Here is a 22,302-nt window from a genome sequence, read left to right on the forward strand (position 1 = left end):
GTTTGCTCGCAGTCAGGGACAAACAGAACATTGTGTCAATGGCAAATCCCTCCCTTTCATCTGCATCTCATCAGCTTTAGTAATTCTCATGCTGGTGCAATAAATTTACTTACTGTAACAAATCTTGCCTGTGCAAAGTTAGAATCCAATTATTTAACTCAAGTAAAAAAAACATCTAAAGTGGATAAAAACCAGCTTAACAAACCTGTAGTTGTTTCTTGCTGGGCTCGTGCTCCAGTACAGCAAGGAGAGAGACTGCAGATTCCAGCCATTCTCTAACTCCCTCCAGCTGCTCCTGCACTCGTTCCCTCTCCTCCACCTCTGTTCTTACTGCCCTCAAACCCTGAGAGCTCCGTTCCTTTAGACTGCAGGACATACAATTTAAAAGTCATGTTAAACTTTCAATCCAAGTCCATACTGCAAAATGGATGCTAAAAAGGCAGGAGGAAAAAATAAACTATTAACCGTCCTAGAATCCTTACATCAGTATGTTCTCGTTCAACATAAAATAAACTTTCATGCATGTAAATTTAAATATTATCCAGATATTTAGCTTAGTCTGTGTGCGGTTTAGCCTCTCTGGGATGGGATATTGGCATCCAGTGTTGACCTACTTTAGTCTGTAAACCCACTGGTTTGAAATGAACGTGTGGACCACTGGGACATGGAGTTCACAATAGGAAATATTGGGCAAAAGACATTCATGTTTAAAAAAAAAAAAAAACATAATTTTAAGATACTGAGTAGAAAAGTCAAAAAAGAAGAAAAAAAAGACAATTAGCAGTAGGCTAAGAAGGTGCCTAACCTATGGTAACGCTCTTGCAAGGCTTGAAGCTCTTGGCACAGCTCAAAGGATGGAGCCTGTTCCAGGTGGGGGGGAACACCAAGCACCCTTGCAGCTCTTAATTCCAAAGCGGAGAGAGCTCTGTGTTCACAGTCCAGTCTGTCCTGGTACTGGGACCAGAAGAGCAGTAGTTCCTGTAGCTCATCCCCCGTCAGATTCTCTCTGCTGCTATCTGGAAGTTCTGCATCCACCTGCTCCAACACAGTGGCTGCCTGCTCCACCTGCAGAATGACAGCAAAGGAAAACAAGCTCAGTTCTTCTTATCTGCACAGTCTGTTATACACTCTTAAAAATAAAGGTGCTTAAAAGATTCTTTACAGCGATGCCATAGAAGAACCATTTTTGGTGCCATAAATAACCATTCAGTCAATGGTTCTTTAAAGAACTATCTCTTTCTTACCTTTTTATAATCTGAAGAACCTTCTTTCGCCACAAAGAACCTTTTGTGAAACAAAGATTCTTCAGATGTTACAGGTTCTTTATGGAACCATTTAGACAAAAAGGTTCTTCTATGGCATTGTGAAGCACCTTTATTTTTAAGAGTGTAGTGTAATGATTTATTTAGAGTAAGCATACCAAAACACGAGTTTCATTGTTATTTCACATGCATGTTGGTGCACCAGTTATAGTCAAGGCACTTACACTCCTTGTGACACTGCTCCACTCTGCTTCCATTTGTTCGGAGCGTGTCTGCAGATCACAGCCACAGCGCTGCAGTCTTGCCACCTGACCCCAGATAGCACTCACGGCATCCTCCCTGTTGGCTCTGCACCCATACAGTGAACACCACTCTCTCAGATTCTCCAGTTTTCCAGGAAGCATGGCAACCTCTTCCACTAGAGCCTAAAAAGATGAAGAATATGTTTAAATATACTAGCCTCAAATTCATATGTATCTCATTGCATCAGCTGGCAAAACACAGATGAATGAAAAATATCTTTAGATTATAAGGGGAGGTAATGGTAGTCTAACAAATGCTAGTCTTTCTACATGAAAGGCTTTTATTTTGACTTTACCTTGAGTTTCTGTTGCTGGTCTTTGCAGTCTTTGTGTGAAGTAATTTTTTTGGAAGCACACTGTGATAGCAATGTTTCTAAGTCTCTCACTTGCTGGCAAAGCTCCTCGTAGCACTTACGAGAATGTTTCTGCCACTCAAAACACCTTGTTATGGACAAGAAATTGGTTAATTTTGACATGGGGTATTTGTAATTTGATGACAAGATATGTTAATGTTTCATAAAGATTTGAGATTTGACAAGCATACTGAGTGTATTGTGGTTAACAGTAATTGCGTATCTTGATTAGGGATTATGACCATTTACTCTTAGGAAAAAGTTCTTATACAGTATAATAAGGTTTCATACTACATTATGTACCTCTTCAAAGATTCTACATTAATTTGAGCCTGGGCCTTAAGGGTCGATAGCCTGACCAGGAGCTCGCCTAGAACCTCTGTGTGTAGAAATTCAATCTTCTGTGGCTTGAAGCAGGGATCTTGTGGGGTTTGAGCTTGAAGCTGTGAAACATGTGACTGGAACTCTGTGTCTAGAGTCAGTAAAGCATGTTGTGCATCTATTAGTCTTTCTGAGCAGCTTCTAGCAGAGCAGATTGAGGGAAGGAGGGCCAACGTGGCTCTTTGGAGGAACCGAATGGTATCGGTCACTGCTTTGGTGTAGTTCCTCAGCAGTTCTTTAGCTTTAGTTAGGCTCACCTGAAAAGACAGCAGAAATCTACCTTGACTTTATCTGTTTAAATTTATATTTTCATTAAAGATTCTGTATATGATGTTTCTAAACATTTGCACCAACTATACTGCAAATGAATAGATCGATGAAACTGTGTGTCAAAGATGAAACAGATTAAACTCACCATTCGTTGATCACACTTTTCCAAAACCATATCCTTCAAGCAAGTAAGCTGTTTGGAGTCATGTGTAGGTTGAGCGCCAATCTTTTTTTCAAGGAACTCAAGCACTCGCATTCTAGATTCTACATTCTTTCTGAGTACAAGGCACTTTCTTAGTTGTTTTTCAATCACTGCCTCTTTTGGTTCAATACTACAAGGCTTTTCCAGCTCCTCATTGGTGTCTTTGAGGAATTGCTGAAGTACTCTTTTTTCTGATGGATAATGAATATGTTTTAGCAGATCCCATTCCAATATCTGAAGATTATTGTTCACTGCCATTTCTGAGGTTTTGAGACTTTCCAGTATTTGTTTGAGTCTTGTTTGTTCAGCAGAGAGCTGAGATGGATATAGATCTGCTAGGATTTCCTGCAATTCATCCATTGTTTCCTCACACAAGAGTTTTACTAAAGAGATCTGGATCAGAAGGGCCTGACAGGCTCTGTAGCGTTCCTCTTTGTTGATGCTCTCATCTTTGGTCCTTGGGATCTGAGCCTCCATTTCTTCCTTGACATCTTCAGTGCACCGACTGAGGCTCAAGTACCTTTCATGAGCTTGTGATTTGAGATCCAAATCAATCATTTTGTGGTACAGTTCAGTAATAACACATAACATCTCTCTTCTCTTGTCCTCTGAACAAGGACTGACTTGCTCAACCTGAGATTTGCGCTCCACAAGCATCTGTTTAAAGGGTTCAATGACAGAGAGGGTATCCTTGGTAACAGGAAACCTGTGTCTTTTTACATCAACTAACATTTGTCTCAGGCTGTTCTCGAGAGATGACACCTTCCTCTGAGAGGATTCTTGGCTCTGTATAACATCCATAACTTTCTGGCAACATGCCTTCTCATAGATAATAATACTTCTGATGTCCTCTTGAAGGTTGGTGAGTTTCTCATAGAGCTTAGTACTCTCTGTGACACTTAGCTCGGATGCAATGTCTCTGCTTTTCATCAGAAGGGCTTCAGTGAGAGCGGACTGCTTTTCTGCCTCTCCAAGAGTGTCCTGGATCTGCCTCAACCTGCGATCCAGGTCTGCCACACTCAAATTTTGATAATCTTCTCTCCTCAAAGCTTCCCTCTGCAGATGACCAACCACCCAGGAATCAACATCTGCTATCTGCTCTGACATCTTCTCCCGGGTCTGAAGCCCTGACTCCATCTCGCGAACTGCCTCAGCCAGGTTTCCTGCTGTTGATTTGGACAAATTCTCTAGAACCTTCAAGGATGAGGTCACCATCGAAACATCAGCTTTATCTAGATCACAAATCAGCTCAGTAACTTCCTCAACCAAAGAATTCAACTGGGTTTGCTTCGAGTTCATCTCAGACTGCAATTTCTTTAAATCTTTAATCTGTCGATGGACTTCTTCTGGAAGCAAAGATACCTTTTTCTGTCGTCCTTTGACATCACATTCTGTCTGCTTGGCCCAAGCCAGAGCATCTGTCATCACCTTAACAATTTTACGTAACGTTGAGTTGCTGCTGCTAGGAGTTGAAGCTGCTAACTGTTCACCCATTTGATTCAGCTGATCTTTTATATACTGAAGATCCTGCTCTATGCTGAATATCTCTGCATTGAATTGGAATTCCTGGGAAAGTGCCTCAGAGGTCTGCTGAAGGTAGAGGTACTGCTGATGGGTGGAAATGAGATCAGCATTTAAATTAATAATTTCTTGAGCTCTCTTGCCATCCCATAAAACTGGTGAGGATTTCGATGCATCCAAGGTCTTCTGAATGTTCTCGAGATGGTCTTTTAAGGCACTGACCTCTTGAATAAGGCTGCTGATTTCTTTAGCATGAGCATTAAACATGTAAAGAGCAATCTCTGCATCCTTCTCCAGCACCCTCCACTGGCTTTGCAAATTGTTTTGCTGTATTTCCGCTGCTTGTCTCTCAGGCACACTGAGGTGGGGGGACAGTTTTGCATGAGTCTGAATTAACTCACCGAGAGCTGTCCTTTCCTGCTCCATATTTCTCAAGAAAGAGTGCAGTCTTTCCTCCTCAGCAAAACTGCTCACAACTGGAGAGCTAGAGATATGAAAGATACATTTATGGGCTTTTACATTCTCTTACATTCTCCAAGTTGTTTAGTGTAGGGGTCGACTGATATGTATTTTTCAGGGCAGATGCCGATTATTACAGATCAAGTAGTCTGATAACCGATATTTTGAGCCGATATATATATCTGGTGTAAAAATTAAAATTTATGTCAAAATTAAGAATAAAAAGGGCACTGACAAAAACTTTCTTTAAAGGTCACATATTTTATACCTTTCTGGGGTTTTATTTTAGGTTTTGATGTCCTTAAGAATATATATCTGCGGTATAAGTACCAAAAACTATCTCAATATATTTTTACAGCTCCTCTCTCAGGAGCTCTGCTGAGAACAGGTCGATTTTGGCCTGTCTAATTAATATTCATGAGCCTCTCTTCTGATTGGCCTGTTGTTTTCTGAGTGACGCACGGCCAGGCCAACCACAGGTAACTAGGGTCACAGGGGAGTTTGTCTTTACTATACACATTAGATGTGATCCACCTCATAGTAACAATCCTGTCAGATCGTCCATCCTTTGAGTGAGAGTTTAACGTTACAGGTCAGCCGATCTGGTTTCGTGGTTAAATTAACCTTTTCGACATTATTCTGTGTTGTTGTTACTCAACAATGGCATGGACGCTAAGGATGTTGTCTGGGCATTTGGCAAAAGGAGAGTGGGACGGTGGGCGGTGCTCGGGGTGGTGACTGAAGGCAGTGACTGTGTATTTCTGACGTCAACTTTTTACGGAAGTCACAATGGTTTGTGAAAAATCACAGCTACTTTATGCAGGCTGTGTGCATTTTACTGTGGACTGACTGTTTTGAAACTTATATGGTAGTTAAATAGCCCCTAGACCTCAGTTATCATGAAAAAAGCCAGGAAATTTCAGTTTTGACAATATGGGACCTTTAAATTATTTTTTTAGGGCTCCCCCCTAATAGTCGACTAACAGTTAGTCGACGAGAAGGCTTCGCAGAAAAAAAAATTCCACACGAAGTTGCGAAATAACGCAGTTTGTGACAAACAAATCGTTAACAGCTGGTCTCTGTGGTAATAGTACATCGGGCAGGACATCCATATGCTCACCTAACATTCATCGACCTCATATATGGCTTATCATCTGAAATATGTAGTAGCAACTTTACATGGCGCTCAATCTAATGTTAACCTAGAAAAAAGTGCGCTGTTCATGTGTTTGTGCGGAGTGTGGAAGCTGAACAGTAGCGCGCTTGGGCTACAGCTTCACAGATGGAGGTGCCGGTGCGATCGTTTGCTCTTAAAATACTTCGTCAGTTTTGGTCATACAGATAAGAGTAATGCATCTTTTGTATCTGTAAAGACTCTACGTTTATTCGTGTGCACTCAGAATAACAACGAAACGTTGCGCTTTTGTAAAATAATTAAAGGGGTCATATGATGTTGCTAAAAAGAACATTATTTTGTGTAATGAAATGTGTTTATGCGGTTTAAGGTTAAAAAAACACATTATTTTCCACATACTGTACATTATTGTTTCTCCTCTATGCCCTGCCTTCTGAGGCCAAACAAAGTAGTTTCGCTTCCACAACGAGACACACAGCGTCACACACGGCAGCCTAGAGTGAGCGGCGGCGGGCTTGCGGCAACCACATGTGACGACCCCGGGCTAGACTCCGCTTCGTCCACGGGGAAAGCCAATCCGACGATCCACAGCACGAAGTTGATGTATTTCCTAAGCAACCAGCACGGATCAGCTCTAGGCATGACGAAGTGGATATCGTCCTCTTTTGGAAGGCCAAACAAAGTAGTTTCGCTTTCACAACGAAACACACAGTGCCTTCACGACATGGCGGCAGCAACAATACTACAGCGAGAATAAAAGTTACGCCTTCTTTCTTTGCGTGAACATTAGGGTGGCGTTATGCAAATCTTCCCACATAGTGACGTAGATATGGGGGTGCTTGTTAGAACGAGCCGTTTTAGGTAGGCGTCGTTGACTCTTAACTTTTATAAAGAATATCTCTTTGGATTTGAGACTTTAGTCTTTACAACTTTACAGATCTTCTTTATTTGTATTTTTTACAGAGCTTGTAACACTTCAAAGAGAAAGGAAAAATTGAAATCGCATCATATGACCCCTTTAAAGCAAACAGGATGCGCTTTCTGCCGTCTCGGACTCTGTGACACTTCGAAACTCATGTATTCTTGCCTTATTACAGACATGAAAAATATATCTATAGAGAATGAAACTTTTAAATGAACCAATTCAAATAGAAAACAAATATTATCAGATTATGTAATCCGTATGAAACATGCATACAGGCGCATACTGCGGATATGACGAGTCAGTGTCGCCGACTTCATCTCTTAAACCAAAAACAGAAAGCACTAGTGTAACAATAAATTATTAAAATGTTAATGCTGTGTACTTGCTGTTTTTCCCTAACACATTCATAATTATTATTTTTGCCTGTGTGCTGTGGCAAGCATTTTTTGCATGCGCTTGAGCGCTTATTAGGCTATGTAGGCAATTAAAGGCTCATTATTATGATTTATTTGGTTTATTAATAAAACTGCGAATAATAGTCGACTAATGCTTAAAATGAACGACTACTAATCGACCAGAAAAATATTTAGTCGAGGGCAGCCCTACTTTTTTTAAAGATTTATTTTGGAGTTTTTTGTCTTTTATTGTTAAAAGACAGTGTAGATGAGACAGGAAGCGAAGTGGGAGAGAGAGGGGGGGCGGGATCGGGAAAGGTCCTTTGTGCCAGGATTTGAACACGAGACGCCTGTAGCGCAAAGGCGCTTCATGTCGGCACACTGCCCACAAAGCTATTGACTCTTTAAATGCCTTTAAATTATTTTATCGGCAAATCAGTTTTGAAAATAACCAATACCGATAACCATAAAAATGTTTAATATCGCACCAATAATCGGTCGACCCCTAGTTTAGTGCAACAATAAACTTGCTCAGTGTTTAATGTGATACGTACAGAAACAACTTGCTTAGTAGTAAATACGTACAATCTCAGTGCCGCACGCTCAATTTTGAGTCTCTCCAGAATAGCTTTGACTTTCTGGGTCTGTCTGTTGAAATCTGCAACCATCTGTAGTTGAGCTTCTTTGGAGTGAACAGAGCTTGCTGCATCCCACAAAGCTGCACTCCACTGGGCACTCAGCTGTTGCATACCCTCAGGGTCATGAACTGTGCCATTAGTGCCACTGCCAATGTCTCCATTAGCCTGGTCTTGCCTAGACAGCATAGATACCTGTCTCTGGGCACACCTTCTAGATTCCTAAAATAACATAACAATACAAGTACTAAATGTGCTCACCTCCGAACATAAATCAGGATTCTAATATAAATGATTATTTGAAAAATCAGCAACACTACTTTTACATATTAATAGGCAAGAGGACACAGAACAATCAGTAATACGTAAAGTGTAAGTTCATCACACACTAATATTTTTATTGGGTTGTCCCACCTCAGCCTCTTCTAGTTGTTTGGCCATGTCTTTGGAGTTCAGAGCAGCTGGGCAAGTTCGAAGGTCCAGTAAATGGAACACTAGCCTTTTTAACCGAGCTTCAAGATCAGTGCTGGAAGTGTCAAGAAGTTTCTTTGTACTTTCATGAGGTATACCCTAAAAAAAATAAGCTTTTTGAAAGAACAGTTGACATACTGCACATATAATTTTTGTTCATGTTTATTTTAAACGTATGTCTTGACACTGTTTAAATCACTTTCAGTATTTTTAATTTAATGTTATAGTGTTAACAATTTAAAATATTACCTCCATGAGTACACTTTTTGGTCCCTTTTCAGTCATTTTTTTGATATCCATAAATATATCCTTCATTGTGGGTCCCTCTGGCTCCCTATCTTCCTCTGCTTGACTCTCAGTGATTTCAGCCGCAAGACCAACTTGGGGAGAAACATCCACATCTTGATCTTGTGGCTGCAACACACAAAAAATTAGCAGAACTGAAGACTAGCAACTGCAACATCTCATATACAGGATAAACGATTCTAGACAAATAACTGAGATATTAGAGCAGTTAATGAAGTAAATTCAAGCAAACTCAATCATGGGTAAAAACACAAATTAAAACTCAGAAAGCCATTCCCAACATTCACAGTGCCATAAGGAAGAGTTGATGGAACCGAAAAAATTTGCCCTCTTATGCCCTCTCTGTGAACATAACAATATTAAAAGAATGAAAGAGTATTTATTCATTGATAGAGATCAGTAATGACTGTATGCATGGAGCTGAATGTGATGGGATTTTCTCTGTGGTAAGGCAGCCAGAGCCACACCAACATATAAAGATACAAATAGGAGGGTTATTCAGGAGCTCCAGGTGTTAATTGTTAGAAGATTTCTTCTTCCATTAGAGTTAAAACCTAATGTGTTAGCTGTGTTTGGAAATGTAGACAATTGGACTGTTGCAAAAAAGGGGATTCATTTTACCCTACAAAGCAAATATCCAGATATCTTAAGGACACTTCATTTTGGCCCTAACACACATCCTCAGTTGAACACTTCCATTACAGTCCAGCATGCAGATACAAACCACACCATCATACCTCATGCAGGTTTGTTCCTTTTGGTGCAATCATGCACATTAAAGTTACCTGCATCTCACTGACGCTCTCTGTCTGACTGATTGCACTTATGGGTTCTGGGACCAAAGTAGAGTCCTTCCCCTCCTCTTGCTGCTCCTGACCAACCAATGACTTTGTATCAGACTCATCTTTATCTTCCTGTTTAGTTATTGCTTCAACATCTGCTTCCAATTCCAGTCTTGCACACATAGAAACCTTTTCATTCCATGAACTTCCTTTGTCACTGGTTGTTGGAGTTGATATGACCTGTGGCTCTTCTGGCATTAATGGAACACTGTCATGTGGCTCTTCTGGCATTAATGGAACTCTGTCAGCTTCTATTTGATCTTTCCTTTGCCTGGTCGGTGGAGTTGGAAGGACTTCCTCAGGTTGACTTTTAGGTGTGGTTCGAGCCATCTCAGTTTCTGCTTGGCTGTCTTTTCGCCTCAGAGGTGGAGTTGGTTTATGTATGCTCGTATCTTCTTTCAGGTTAGCACCTGCGACAATTTCACTCTCAACTTTGCTATCTTTCCTTCTTGTTGGTGGTGTGGGTTTCACAAAGGACTCTTTCTCTTCTTGGTTTTTGCAAACTGCCACATCACTTTTAACCTGACTAATTTTGCATCTGACAGGTGGAGTTGGTTTAACAGTGTGCTCTTCCCTGTCTTTATGTTCACTGGTTTGCTGATTATCACTTTTTCCTAATTCAGCACTGTAAAATAACATGTCACTCTCTGGCTTATCCTTGTGTCTTCTTGATGGTGGAGTTGGTTGAGGATCCTGATCAATTGATAATCCTTTATCTTCACCTTTTTCTTTACGTCGTCTTGCTGGTGGTGTGGGTTGGGTCTCTAGATCAAGTGATAATGTACTTTCTTCTTTTTCTTTACACCGTCTTGCTGGTGGTGTAGATTCAGTCTCCAGATTGAGCGATAATTTACTACCTTCTTTTTCTTTACGTCGTCTTGCTGGTGGTGTGGGTTCAGTCTCCAGATTGAACGATAATCTATTTTCTTCTTTTTCTTTACGCCGTCTCACTGGTGGTGTGGGTTCGGTTTCTAGATTGAGTGATAATTTACTACCTTCTTTTTCTTTATGTCGTCTCACTGGTGGTGTGGGTTCGGTCTCCAGATTGAGTGATAGTTTACTACCTTCTTTTTCTTTACGTCGTCTCACTGGTGGCGTGGGTTGGGTCTCCAGATCGAGTGATAATCTTCTATCTTCTTTTTCTTTACGTCGTCTTGCTGGTGGTGTGGGTTGGGACTCTAAATCAAGTGAATACCTCTCAATTCCTATTTTCTCTCTATGTCTTCTGCTTGGTGGGGTGGAAAGAACTTCTCCCTCTATCTGTGATTCAGTATCTAACGATAACCTTTCGCCTTTACGTCGTCTGGTGGGAGGTGTTGGTATGACATCCACCTTATCTAATTGAACCTCAGTTTCACCCTCATTTCGTCTTCTGACTGGTGGCGTTGGTTTAGGCTCAGCTTCTATGGACTGCATTTTATCAACCAATGCCTCCTCAGAGACATGCATGGTATCCCCAGGTTTTTTCTCTGATGTTGTTGACAGTTTTACCTGGTTTGATTGGACATCGGTTTCACCCTCATTTTGTTGCCTGACTGGTGGTGTCAGTATAGTTTCCACTTCTAGGGATTGTGCTTTATCATCTGATGGAGTCATCTTTATCTCATCTTCCACAATGACAGTGGTAACCTCTGTACCTTCAGGTTTCTTCTCTGATGTTGTTGAGATATTCACCTTGTTTGATTGGACATCAAACTTATTTTCGTTTCTTCGCCTGACTGGTGGTGTCGGTTTAGGTTCAGCTTCTATGGAATGTGCTTTTTCATCTGATGGGGTCTTGTTTGTCTCTTCTTCTACAATGACATCTGCGGTGTCTACAACTTCATGTATTTCCTTTGGTGTCAGTGGAACATTAATTCTTTTAGACTGTACCTCGGTGTCCCAGTCATTCTGTTCCTCAATGACATGCAAGGCTTCTTCAAATTCAATTTTCTCCTCTGGCAATACATCCACCTTGTCTGACTGGACCTCAGTTTTCTGGTCATTCTGTTGTTTGATTGAAGGTGTCAGTTCAGGTTCAGCTTCTATGGATTGTGCTTTATTATCTGATGATGTTGTCTTTGTCTCCTCTTCTACATTGACTTCCACAGCCTCTTCATCTTTCTCCTTTTGTGTTGAGACATTTACCTTGTTTGACTGGACATCAGTTTTATTGTCATTTCTCCTAAGAGGAGGTGTCATTTTAGGTTCATATTCCATGAATTGTGCTTTTTCACCTGATGGGGTCTTGTTCATCTCTTCTTCTACAATCACATCAGCGGCTTCTACAACTTCAGGTTTCTCCTCTGGTGTTAATGAGACATTAATTCTTTCAGGTTGTACCTCAGTGTCCCAGTCAACCAGGTGCTTGATTGGAGGTGTCTGTTCAGGTTCAATTTCTTTGGATTGTGCTTTACCATCTGATTGGGTCTTGGTCTCTTCTCCCAAAATGATGTCAATGGCTTCTTCACCTTCAGGTTTCTCCTCTACTGTTGTTGAGACATGCACTTTGCTTGTTTGTTGGACCTCAGTTTCTACCTCATTTTGTTGCTTGATTGGAGGTTTACGTTTAGGATCAACTTCTATTAATTGCATTTTATCACCTGATGGGGTCTTCTTTGTCTCTTCTTCTACAATTAAATGCATGACTTCTCCAACTTGCCTTGTTGGTAGTTTTAGGCTTGCTTCAACCAGTTCAGATTGCTCGGATGCTTCTAAAGGTCTGTTTGTACTGGCTATGACCTCTGATTCCGTTTTAGCATCACATTCTGTCTCCATTCTTTCTGATACTGAATGTTCTGATCCCTGAATCTGTCTCTCAGTGGGTTCCCTGAAAAGAGAAGCTTCATGAGCATGATGTCTCTGCATTTCCTCCCCCTCATGGAAGTCTAGAATAATATATCGGCGTTGGATTTCACGAGGGCCATTATTTGTTGTCCAGTTGCTCTCTCTGTCAGCAATTGCAGCATTTGGTCCATTGTTCCAAGAAAATGTTCCAATACCTCTGGAAGCAGCGTCTTCACTACCTTGTGTTTCAGAAGGTGGAGCTGCTGTTGTTTGCATTTGTCCATTAGTGTCTATATTGATTAGCTGTGACTGTTCTGGTTCTACTGCTGAACTAATTTCTGAAACATTCACCATACTTGGCTCATTAAGAGAAGATGGGATGCTAATTAGTTCTATGGCTACTTCAGAAATTTCAGCTTCTGGAGGGGCCAGTGTTTCATGATCTTGTTTTCCCAGTGTCATCTCATTTAAAAGAGCACTAGCAGAGGCTGCTTTCACTGTAGCGCCATCTGTGGGTGTGTGGGAGTATGTGTCTACACTATCTATGTGCACTGTATCCAAATCTAAAATGAGCGCAGTAACCTTTTTGGTCTGTGCTTTACCTTCTCCACAAGGTTCCTCTTGAGAAAGTGAAATATATGAGACATCTTCCTCTTTATCTGGCTCTGCAGTCACTGCTTCAATTTTCTCACCCTCCGCTCTATCAGCAAAAGATTCTGAACTCACAATTACATCAGACAACTGGCTTACTTGTCCTTCTGTGCTAAGACTCTCAGTGCTGAGTAATTCCAAGTCTGTGTCTTGTACTGTGGTTTCCAAGGTGTGGACAGCTGCAGATGAAGAAACGGGCATCTTTTCATCTGCAATCTCATCATTATCAGACTTTGTTTCCAAAGAAACAGAAACAAAATTCTCACTTTCAGTTTCATTTGCACCATGGCTGCTTGTAGGAAGAGCAGATTCATATACTCCTGTTGCTGGTTCAGGTAGCATCTCTGTGGTTAATAGTACAGTTGTTTGGAAATCAATCTGTTCAGTTTCAGTCTCTAATGTTTGTCGTGGTTTTCTGGCAGTGTGAATTTCTGTTTCAGTTGTAGTTTCTGAGATTACACATAGAGGGATCTCGCTGTCAAGGTTTTCAGATGGTTGTACCTTAGCCTGCTGACTGTCATCTGCCATTTCAAAGCTCTCCGTGATAAACGATGAAGAAGAAACAAATTCCGACTCCTTTGTTGATGGTGTCGCAGCAGAAACCTACAAATGGTATTTATCATATATACATAGTACTGCACATAATGGCCAGATACAACAAAAGCCTAGAAATATGTTTGTATGTTAATATGTATGTTTGTGAAATTGTACCTGTGAATCCAGCTGAATGCTTTGAGCTTCCAGTGACAACATCTGAGCTTCCTGCTTCACGTTCTCCTCCACATTCTGAAACACAGACTCATCTTTTTAAACCACTAGACATCTCATGTAAAGCATCATCCCACAGAGTCATACTTACCTTAAGCTCCTGTTTAAGGTCGTTCATGTGAATGTCTGCTTCGTTTAGTGCTTTTGTTCCATCTCTTTCAAGTTTGCCAGCCAAGTCAGGGCCCAGACATTCCCTCAGCAGTTCTTTATGGGACAGCACTACCTGCAGGCTTTTACACAGTCTCACACCTTCCTCAATTGCAGCCTAAGGAGTAAAATGTTGCATGTTTAAAAGGCAACAGCAACCTTACTCGTTCAAATGGACCAGTATGGTGCAGGTGCTATGTTTTGTTGTGTACTCACTCACATAATTTATGCAAATTAAGATACAAACACACCTGCATGGATGTGGCTGAGCTGCAGGGAGGATTTGCATGTGTCTGGTTCCATGACTGTATGTTTTGTAAGGCCTGTCTCACACACTGCACAGTGCTGTCTGCGCACTTATTCTGCTTTTCCAACAGTTTAGACCGCAGACTGAGAAAAAAAATAATGACGATTCTCCATAACGCACTTATGATAAATAAGTATTACACTGTAATATAATATAGCATTATACTATTTTGGGCAACCATGCTATCAATTTTACAATTAAATAAACAGGATTCAGATTTAAGCACATTATTACAGACATTTATGATAATTTAATTAATTTGAAAGGCAACATGTCTGTATGTACCTGCAATATTGTTGTGTAACTGTGTCCACTATAGAAATGACATCACTGGGGGATCCCTCATCTGGTGGGACCATTTGGAGGGCCTGGCCAAGGTCATGAACTTTGCCCTCTAAAGACTCAAGCTCTTTCTCACATGTCTATGAGAATATAAAAACAGTGAGGTTTAAATTTATTGACTTTCTCTAAAGTTTCAGAACAAACAAACTGAACATATATGAATTAATATTTTCCCACAATACCTTGAAGCTATGCCAGTTTTCCTGTAGCTGGCTGATATTCTGGCTATCCACCAGAAATCCTAAAGAGAGGTCCTGAGCACGCAGCTCATCTAGGAGACTCTCTGCTTGCTCCCTGAGAATCTGTTCCCTGCCAGCAAGCCTGAGGTCAATGTCACTCAATCTGGCCTCACACACAGCTAACCATTCCCTCATCTCTTTCTCCGAGGACACACAGAGGTCATGAAGATGGCTGACCTCTAAGGTCAGGGCATCACAACCTCCTGGAGTGCAAAGATCCATCAGGGAATCTTTAACAGTATCCAGTTCTTTCATTTCTCTCTTCTCCCTGTCTATGGTCTGAAGAAGAGCCTACACAATTATAATAAAAATATATATAATTGTATTTATTAACAGGTTTGACGAAAAACAGAAAAATTGGTAAATCGATTTTATATAAAACAAAGAATTTAAATAGACCTTAAGAGTGTTAATAGAGCTTTGTAACCCATGACGTTCAGTGGGCAGAGCACCGAAACCTTTGACTTGCTCTCTCAGCCAATCCTGTGCTACAGTGTGCTGCTCAACTAACTGAGCACAAATTCGCTCTCTCCGGATTTCCTCTTCGAGATTTACACAAAACTCCTTCAGAAGCACACATAAAAAAAGAATGTCATACACATAAATCAAGTTTCTATTTTCTATTAGTCACGATTAGTCAGAAATATTTAGAACAGCACACCTATATAGCCTTACCGTAAGATCTTTGATTAACTCAGGTATGCACTCCTCTGTGGTGGCCCAGGATGGATCAATCCAGCTGGAATCATGGGTCAGCTGGCTCATCTCCCTCCCGAGCGCTCGGACAGCAGACAGAGATGGGGTCAGGGCTCTGGTACTGTCTAGCAGACTCTTGGCTTGCTCCAATGTGTGCCTTCGATCCCCTAAACCAGGCCAGGGGAAGTGCCATGGCAGTGCAGCTCTTTGCTGTTTCACCTGATCCAGACGAGACTGAAGCTGTTCCTTCTGACACCGACAGGACACCAGACGTTCCACTACACTTTTCAGCAGACTGCAGAATGAGGAATAACATAACATAACATATAATATCATATAAAATTAAAGATATACTTTTATACACATAAAAAATTGCATTTAATTATGCACCCTGATCTGTACATAAAAAGCTATGTCCGTTCAATTAATCTCAGAATATATTTATAAATATGATAATTTGCAATTAATTTGAATCATCTAGCAGTGCTGTTTGCAATTATTTTTTACATACAAAATTGTCATATCAAACCTATGAAGCTCCTGTGCTTGCTGCAGAGTTGTCTTCCACTCCTCCTCTACATTTTTCATTTTCTTAACAAAAGAATGTCTTGCATCTACATTAAGATCTTCACGGTTAAAAAGATGGTCTACAGTCTGTTTCAGGGCTGCAATCTTAGAGTTGCCCTCAGAGTGCAGACTTAGAATTGCCTGAAAGACAGAGAGTTATTTTAAGTGTTTTACTACAGACATTTAATTTCTTCTTCTGTTTCTCCATATTGTACTACTTACTTGTGCTTTGCTTAGTCTCTCTTCAATCTGCTCCTGTGTACCATGAGTACTTTTTTCCAGTGAGTCCATGCAATCTTTCTGGTTCTTCACCCAGGTCCAGGTGCTCTCCTCCTGGGTACAGACATTCTGAAGCTCCATTGCAAGAGAATCCTGGAGCTCAGCCTGGTTCTTTAATTCTTGAGCACTTGCCAGGACCTTCTTCCATTCTTCTTCAATTAATCTCAGGTTCAGCTGGATTTCCTGTTTTCTTTTCTCCTCCTGGCCTTCTCGAGAGCACAAACCCTCTGCTTTCCTCCTCAGGTTGGCTAGCTTGTAATCCCCCTCTGATTCTGAGTTCAGGATGGCCTAGAATAAGCAAACCATGTCAGTGAGTGGGTCAGACTGTTTTCTTTAAGTATTTAAAGAATATCTGGTGAAGGCTGAATATCACTCTGTCTCTTACCTGAGCTCCATTCATTCTCTCTTGTAACTGAGTCTCTTCACCGAGCAATTCGATCTTCAGATGCTGCTCTGTAAGCCAAGAGTGTGTGCTCTCCTCCTGTTCTTGAAGATCCTTAGAAAGAGACTGCTCAAGTTCTGATTGGTTCTTCAGTTCCTGAGTCTGCATCAAAACTCCCATCCACTCTTGCTGTACATTTTGTAATGTGTGTTGGATTGTCTGACATTTGTCCTCATCTAGGTCTTCACAGGAACATAGATTCTCTCCCTTCGTCTTTAGGTTAGAAAGTTTATAGTCCCACTCAGATCTATGAGCTAATAGTGCCTAAAAACAAAACAAAGCCAAGACATTCATCTAAACTGTAATTTCTGTCATGCTTTAATTCTTCATGCAGTAGTGCAACCCATCAAAGCCTCTTCACTGGTTTTCAGTAAATATTTACGGCTCCAGAAAGTATGGCCTTGTTTTTTAACTAAGGAATAAGACCTGTCCCTTCACTTCATGTACAAATCATATTTATGTAGCCTCACATTTTGAATGCGTTGAAAGTGTTGTGTTGGCTACAGTTTTTAGCTATTTGATGTAATCGAATGTATGCCTTTAGAGTGAACCTGAGTACTTGCCCCATTTTCAATATTATAGTTTCTCATAAATTAGGCTTACTCATTGTCCCTTCCCAAGCCTTTCATGTACAAACATTTAAGGGTTAAATTTTCCTCTCTATTACCTCAGCTCCATTAAGCCTCTCTTGAATGGAAGATGTCACAAGAAGGGAATCCAGGGTCTCTCTGAGATGTCTAATCCAGGATCGAGTGTCCTCTCCCTGATCACAGAAAGTTTGTAACTCTTTGTAGAGAGATTCCTCATGCTTGACCTGGTTCTTGAGCTCCTGGGCAAGTTGTAGCACTTTCCTCCACTCCTCCTCTACTGCTCTCTGGGTTTGGTCAATGTGGCTCCTCCTCTCATTCTCAAGATTTTTACAAGAACATAAATGTTGTCCTTGTCTCTGTAAACTGGCCAATCTGGAATCGGCTTCATCACCAAGGTCTATGACAGCCTAGAGGATATACAGACATTACTCCCCACACAATATGTGCACGGCTAGCAACCTTTACTCAGTTTTATCTGGGTTAGAATCATGCAAGAGCCATGAAAAGATTTAGATTAAAAAAATGTCCCTCTGTCTTTACCTGCACTTTATTAAGTTTTTCATGTGGCTGAAGGTCCTTCCCCAAAGAGCGAAGCATTTGCAGTTGTTCTCTCACCCAGGACTGGATGCTTTCCTCCTGGGCCTGTAGATCCTCTAGTTCTCTACAGAGAGTGTCTTGGAGTTCTGCTTGATGTTTTAGCTGCTGAGCCATATCCAGAACTCTTTTCCACTCATCTTCAGTGTTTTCAAGGGTGTGAATGAGCTCCTGTCTTCTGGTGTCCTCCAAAATCTCATGAGCACATAAAGCATCACCCTCTTCTTTCAGAGCCATGAGTTTAGCATCACCCTCAGGACTTAGATTAAGAACAGCCTTAAAACACAGAATAAAATGAATTTGATTCTAAATACACTGAGGATATTCCTCATTCCATTCAGCTAAAGATGCTTAACCAGTCGTTCCCCTAAAATACAGCTAAAGAATCCAAACAATGAGGGTTAGTGGGCCCACCTGAGCATTTACATGTTTTTCCTGCATTGGCGTGTCTGTCCCCAAGTACTCAAGTCTTTGCTTTAAATTTCTGATCCATGCTCTGATCTGTTCTGCATTGGTTTGGAATGTTTCAATTTGATCATCAAGGGTCTTATGGACTTGTGCCTGATTCTCCAAAATAATTCCCAGGCTGTGGTATCGGTCTATCAGGGTCTCGCAGTCTCCAAGGAGAGGGTCTCCCCTCAGGCCACGCATCCTTACAGCAGATAACAGGTCATTGAATGCCTCCACACGACCGCTGTGGATTAAGGGTGAAAGTAGGAGTTATGTAGGTTTTACATGAAATAAAAGACTGCACAATTAATCAAAATAAAACTGAAGTTGCGATATGGCTTATCTGCATTTTAGTCAATAATGAAGTCTGGCACTGTGTTTATTTACATTGAATAGTGAGTGGTACCTTTCTTTAAGAAAATCCTCTTGGATTTGCCTCAGTTTTTCTCTCTGTTCTGGCACTTGCTCTCTCTGCTGCAGCCAGTCCTTCAAATGGTTATGTTCCTCATGCAAACTAAAGACAAAGTCATGAATGAATCAAAACAAAAGTAACAACTAATAGCTATGATGAGAACTTCTTCCATGTACCTGTTGAGGTTGTGGAGGATATCATCTAGCTGTTTATGGCGTCCCTGGCAGTGAGCCCTGAGTGTGGCCAGTTCTCCTTCCTGTTCCTGATGCCATGTGGAGAGCAAAGCTTGAGCCTCAGCAGGGAGCTTTGCCTGTCCCCCTTGCTCAAACCTCTCTTTCAACTGAGCCAGACGCTGTTCTCCTTCCTTAGAGGCCAGGAAACTCTGAAGAAAACACAAACTGTTCCGTACCGATGAACTCAATTTGAACCCTTCCTCTAATTCTATAATTATGCTTTTGACTAAGGCTGCTATCACCTGGTGACTCTTGCCATCAGATTGCTGTCCATGTAATCAGTGTATTATACAGCAAGTCTTTTTATCTAAAAAGTATTTCCAAAATGTCCTAAGCCACAATGGAAACCATAATCATAGGGTTGGGACTTCACTGTTACTCACTGTCAGTCTCTGCATGGACGTTTCTATATCCTGCTTCCTCTCAGGGTTCTCAAAGCACTCATTCACAGAGAGCTGCTCATCTTGCAACCATTCCTCAAATGACTGAAACTCTTCTGCAGAGATCCAGTGGGACAAATGGTCAAAACTCAAATCACTTTTTTCACTTGTTTAATTTTAGCAATGACACAATGCAGAATGCAGTTTCTCAGACCTTTAATAGTCTGAAGGAAGCTTTTCTCCCCTTGATCCTTCTTCTGGCGAATAAGCTCTCGTGTTTCCGCAATGCTGTCTTTGAGACGCTTACTATGATTGGTCAGCTCCTCCAAGGCCTGCGGTCCAGTAATGCTGGACATGAGATTGATTTCCTTCAGCAAAGTTTCAGCCTGCTCCTCCTGGTCCAAAAGCTGCTCACACAAGTCCTACAAACATAAAATAAAATTGGTTATATATTAAAACAGTGTGCTACGCATGTCTGTATGTCTGTTAATCATACCTGTAAATGCGCATCCAGTTCTGCGCGATCCTCTGAACTGATCATGTCTACTGAGGAGCGTATATTCTTCACAGATGATTGGTAGGTGTCAATCTTTTCTATCATATGAGCTTTAACTGTGAGGAGCTCCTGGAACACTTCAGTGCAGTCACAGAAGAGTTCCTTCACCTGCTCCATTTTCTTCCTCAGGTTGGTTTCCATTACCTAAGACAGAGAGTGTGTGTGTGCATTTAAAGTTAGGAATAATTAGCAATTAATAAACGGAAAAAAATATGCTGCACGTTTACCTGTAACTCAAGAGGAGATTCTTTGCTCTGCAGCAGTTCCTGGATCTCCAGTAACTTCCTGTGGAAGTGTTCAAGGTTGTCCTCCTGGCACTGAATCTCATTCTAATAAACACACAAAAGACCCAATGGACTGACAGTACTGTGCCTTTAAGTCCATTCCTGTGAACATTGTGGATCCTTTCAAGGCAGATAATTTTTTTTGAAGACACACCTTCATGCTGTCAACCTCCGTTTCACTGCTGAAAGGGTGAGACTCTGAGAAGATAATGAGTTTAGTAGAAGTCCAGCTGTCCACTTCTCCACCCAGAACCAGCTGTTTCTCCCACAACTCCAGACCCACACGCAGGTTATCCATGCAACTGTCTGTCTTCTCTGACACCTGCCAGAGAGACACACAGATTTACCAAGAAACTAAAATGACTGAACAAAATGAGATCCATGTGAATAGATGTTTTCCATATCCTCACATCCAGCCATGAGTCCACCAAAGCATCTGCCTCTGTCTCAAATGGAGTTTCCGAGCAATCAGGAATTTTCTTTAGCTGGGACTGCAACTGTCTGCACACAGATCTGAACTCCTCCATCTTGGATCCGAGGCTATTAAGATCCTCCTTTATGCCAACGACCTACAATATACAGACAGAAACATTATTAGAAACATTATGAGATAAAACAGAAAAAATAGGTAGTCTCATGGTTAAAGATCTAAGCTACTCTTTCTAGGAAGACATAACTAGACGTTTTTAATGTTGTTGATTTTTTTTAACACACTCTCCTCTATACGCACTAGACACTTTTCACACACACTACTGTGTGTACATAATCCCACAAAAGACTCCGTAATATGTGTGTTTACATGCTCATGCACTACAAATCATCTTGCAATGTTCCCCAGCCAGCTGCTTGACTTACGATGTTTCTCTTTGCACATGTACATTTTTATGTGAAGCATACGTATAGTATGTATTTTTTTAATTTATGTATAGGTAAACATTTATATATAGTATATTCATAGTCAAAATCTGTCAGTAGGTTAGTTGTGTATAGGTACAGTGTTTATGTGAAGCATTCGTATAGTTTGTATTATTTAAATTTATGTATAGGTAAACATTTATATATATATATAAAATACTTTTTTGCCCCACTGTATATATATTTATAGTCAAAATCAGTCAGTAGGCTAGTTGTGTATAGGTTTTACTGTTTTACTTCATTGTTTTATGCCTGTATTTATGTAGCACCGTGGTCCTGTGAGGCACGACATTTCGGTCCACTGTATGTCCCCACATGTAGCAGAATGACAATAAAGCTCAACTTGAACTTGAACTTAATCCTGCCTTTTAACATGAGCACTTATTACTACTATTGGTACTTAAATGTAGACTACACAATGATAATAAACTACTACAAGTTTAATTCGTCATAACTCTGCAAATAAATGTACTGCACTCCATGGAGGATCTGCCCAAATATTAAAATTAATTTTAAAAATGAAAATGAATTAAGATTAAAGGGTTAGTTCACCCAAAAATGAAAATTAGCCTGTGTTTTTACTCACCCTCAAAGCATCCTAGGTGTATATGAATTTCTTCTTTCAGACAAATCCAGTCGGAGTTATATAAAAAATCGTCCTGGTTATTCTAAGCTCTATTATTGCAGTCAGCAGGTGTTGCAGTTGAACAGTCCATGAGTCGTCAAATAAAGCACTCGCATCCATAATAAAACGTGCCTCACATGGCTCCGGGGGTTGAATAAAGGCCTCCTGTAGCGAATCCATGTGTTTTTGTAAGAAAAATATCCATATTTCAAATGTAATAAACACTTTTCTCTCACTTCCGGTATCTGTCATACGCGGAAGCCGTTCCTGCAGATGACGTAGGACATATGCATTTTCTTTACTAATTCTCGGTTTGTACTTTTAATTCGTGACCGGCGTTTTGTTTTGTTCTCTTTCCTCATTCATAACTAATCACGCAACACCAACGTCCTACGTCATCCGCCGCAACTGCTTCCGCGTATGACAGAAACCGGAAGTGAGAGAAAAGTGTTTATTACGTTTAAAATATGGATATTTTTCTTACAAAAACACATGGATTCACTACAGGAGGCCTTTATTCACCCCCTGGAGCCGTGTGAGGCACGTTTTATTATGAATGCACAAGCTTTATTTGACAACTTGTGGACTGTTCAACTGCAA

The 22,302-nt window shown here is 40.8% G+C and overlaps 1 protein-coding gene across 1 annotated transcript in view; it reads right to left on the bottom strand.

Moving 5' to 3' along the window:
* Positions 1 to 22,302, bottom strand: part of syne2b (spectrin repeat containing, nuclear envelope 2b) — a 94,506-nt gene that overhangs the window by 53,379 nt on the left and 18,825 nt on the right. The window contains exons 35-65 of the mRNA XM_016295547.1: positions 20,573 to 20,731; positions 20,317 to 20,484; positions 20,106 to 20,207; positions 19,819 to 20,022; positions 19,537 to 19,744; positions 19,326 to 19,438; positions 18,886 to 19,091; positions 18,704 to 18,811; positions 18,262 to 18,541; positions 17,794 to 18,123; positions 17,331 to 17,660; positions 16,607 to 16,927; positions 16,165 to 16,509; positions 15,905 to 16,083; positions 15,355 to 15,670; positions 15,079 to 15,243; positions 14,623 to 14,970; positions 14,384 to 14,520; positions 14,043 to 14,181; positions 13,736 to 13,909; positions 13,588 to 13,662; positions 9,403 to 13,479; positions 8,561 to 8,725; positions 8,255 to 8,410; positions 7,791 to 8,062; positions 2,714 to 4,775; positions 2,221 to 2,555; positions 1,861 to 2,005; positions 1,487 to 1,687; positions 806 to 1,065; positions 206 to 365 (exon numbers count right to left, since the gene is read on the bottom strand). Of these exons, the coding sequence (XP_016151033.1) occupies positions 206 to 365; positions 806 to 1,065; positions 1,487 to 1,687; positions 1,861 to 2,005; positions 2,221 to 2,555; positions 2,714 to 4,775; positions 7,791 to 8,062; positions 8,255 to 8,410; positions 8,561 to 8,725; positions 9,403 to 13,479; positions 13,588 to 13,662; positions 13,736 to 13,909; positions 14,043 to 14,181; positions 14,384 to 14,520; positions 14,623 to 14,970; positions 15,079 to 15,243; positions 15,355 to 15,670; positions 15,905 to 16,083; positions 16,165 to 16,509; positions 16,607 to 16,927; positions 17,331 to 17,660; positions 17,794 to 18,123; positions 18,262 to 18,541; positions 18,704 to 18,811; positions 18,886 to 19,091; positions 19,326 to 19,438; positions 19,537 to 19,744; positions 19,819 to 20,022; positions 20,106 to 20,207; positions 20,317 to 20,484; positions 20,573 to 20,731 (12,240 nt within the window). The remainder of the gene's footprint in view (positions 1 to 205; positions 366 to 805; positions 1,066 to 1,486; positions 1,688 to 1,860; positions 2,006 to 2,220; positions 2,556 to 2,713; positions 4,776 to 7,790; positions 8,063 to 8,254; positions 8,411 to 8,560; positions 8,726 to 9,402; positions 13,480 to 13,587; positions 13,663 to 13,735; positions 13,910 to 14,042; positions 14,182 to 14,383; positions 14,521 to 14,622; positions 14,971 to 15,078; positions 15,244 to 15,354; positions 15,671 to 15,904; positions 16,084 to 16,164; positions 16,510 to 16,606; positions 16,928 to 17,330; positions 17,661 to 17,793; positions 18,124 to 18,261; positions 18,542 to 18,703; positions 18,812 to 18,885; positions 19,092 to 19,325; positions 19,439 to 19,536; positions 19,745 to 19,818; positions 20,023 to 20,105; positions 20,208 to 20,316; positions 20,485 to 20,572; positions 20,732 to 22,302) is intronic.

This window comes from Sinocyclocheilus grahami, unplaced genomic scaffold (assembly GCF_001515645.1).
Source record: "Sinocyclocheilus grahami isolate Dianchi unplaced genomic scaffold, SAMN03320097.WGS_v1.1 scaffold338.1, whole genome shotgun sequence".
NCBI lineage: Eukaryota > Metazoa > Chordata > Actinopteri > Cypriniformes > Cyprinidae > Sinocyclocheilus > Sinocyclocheilus grahami.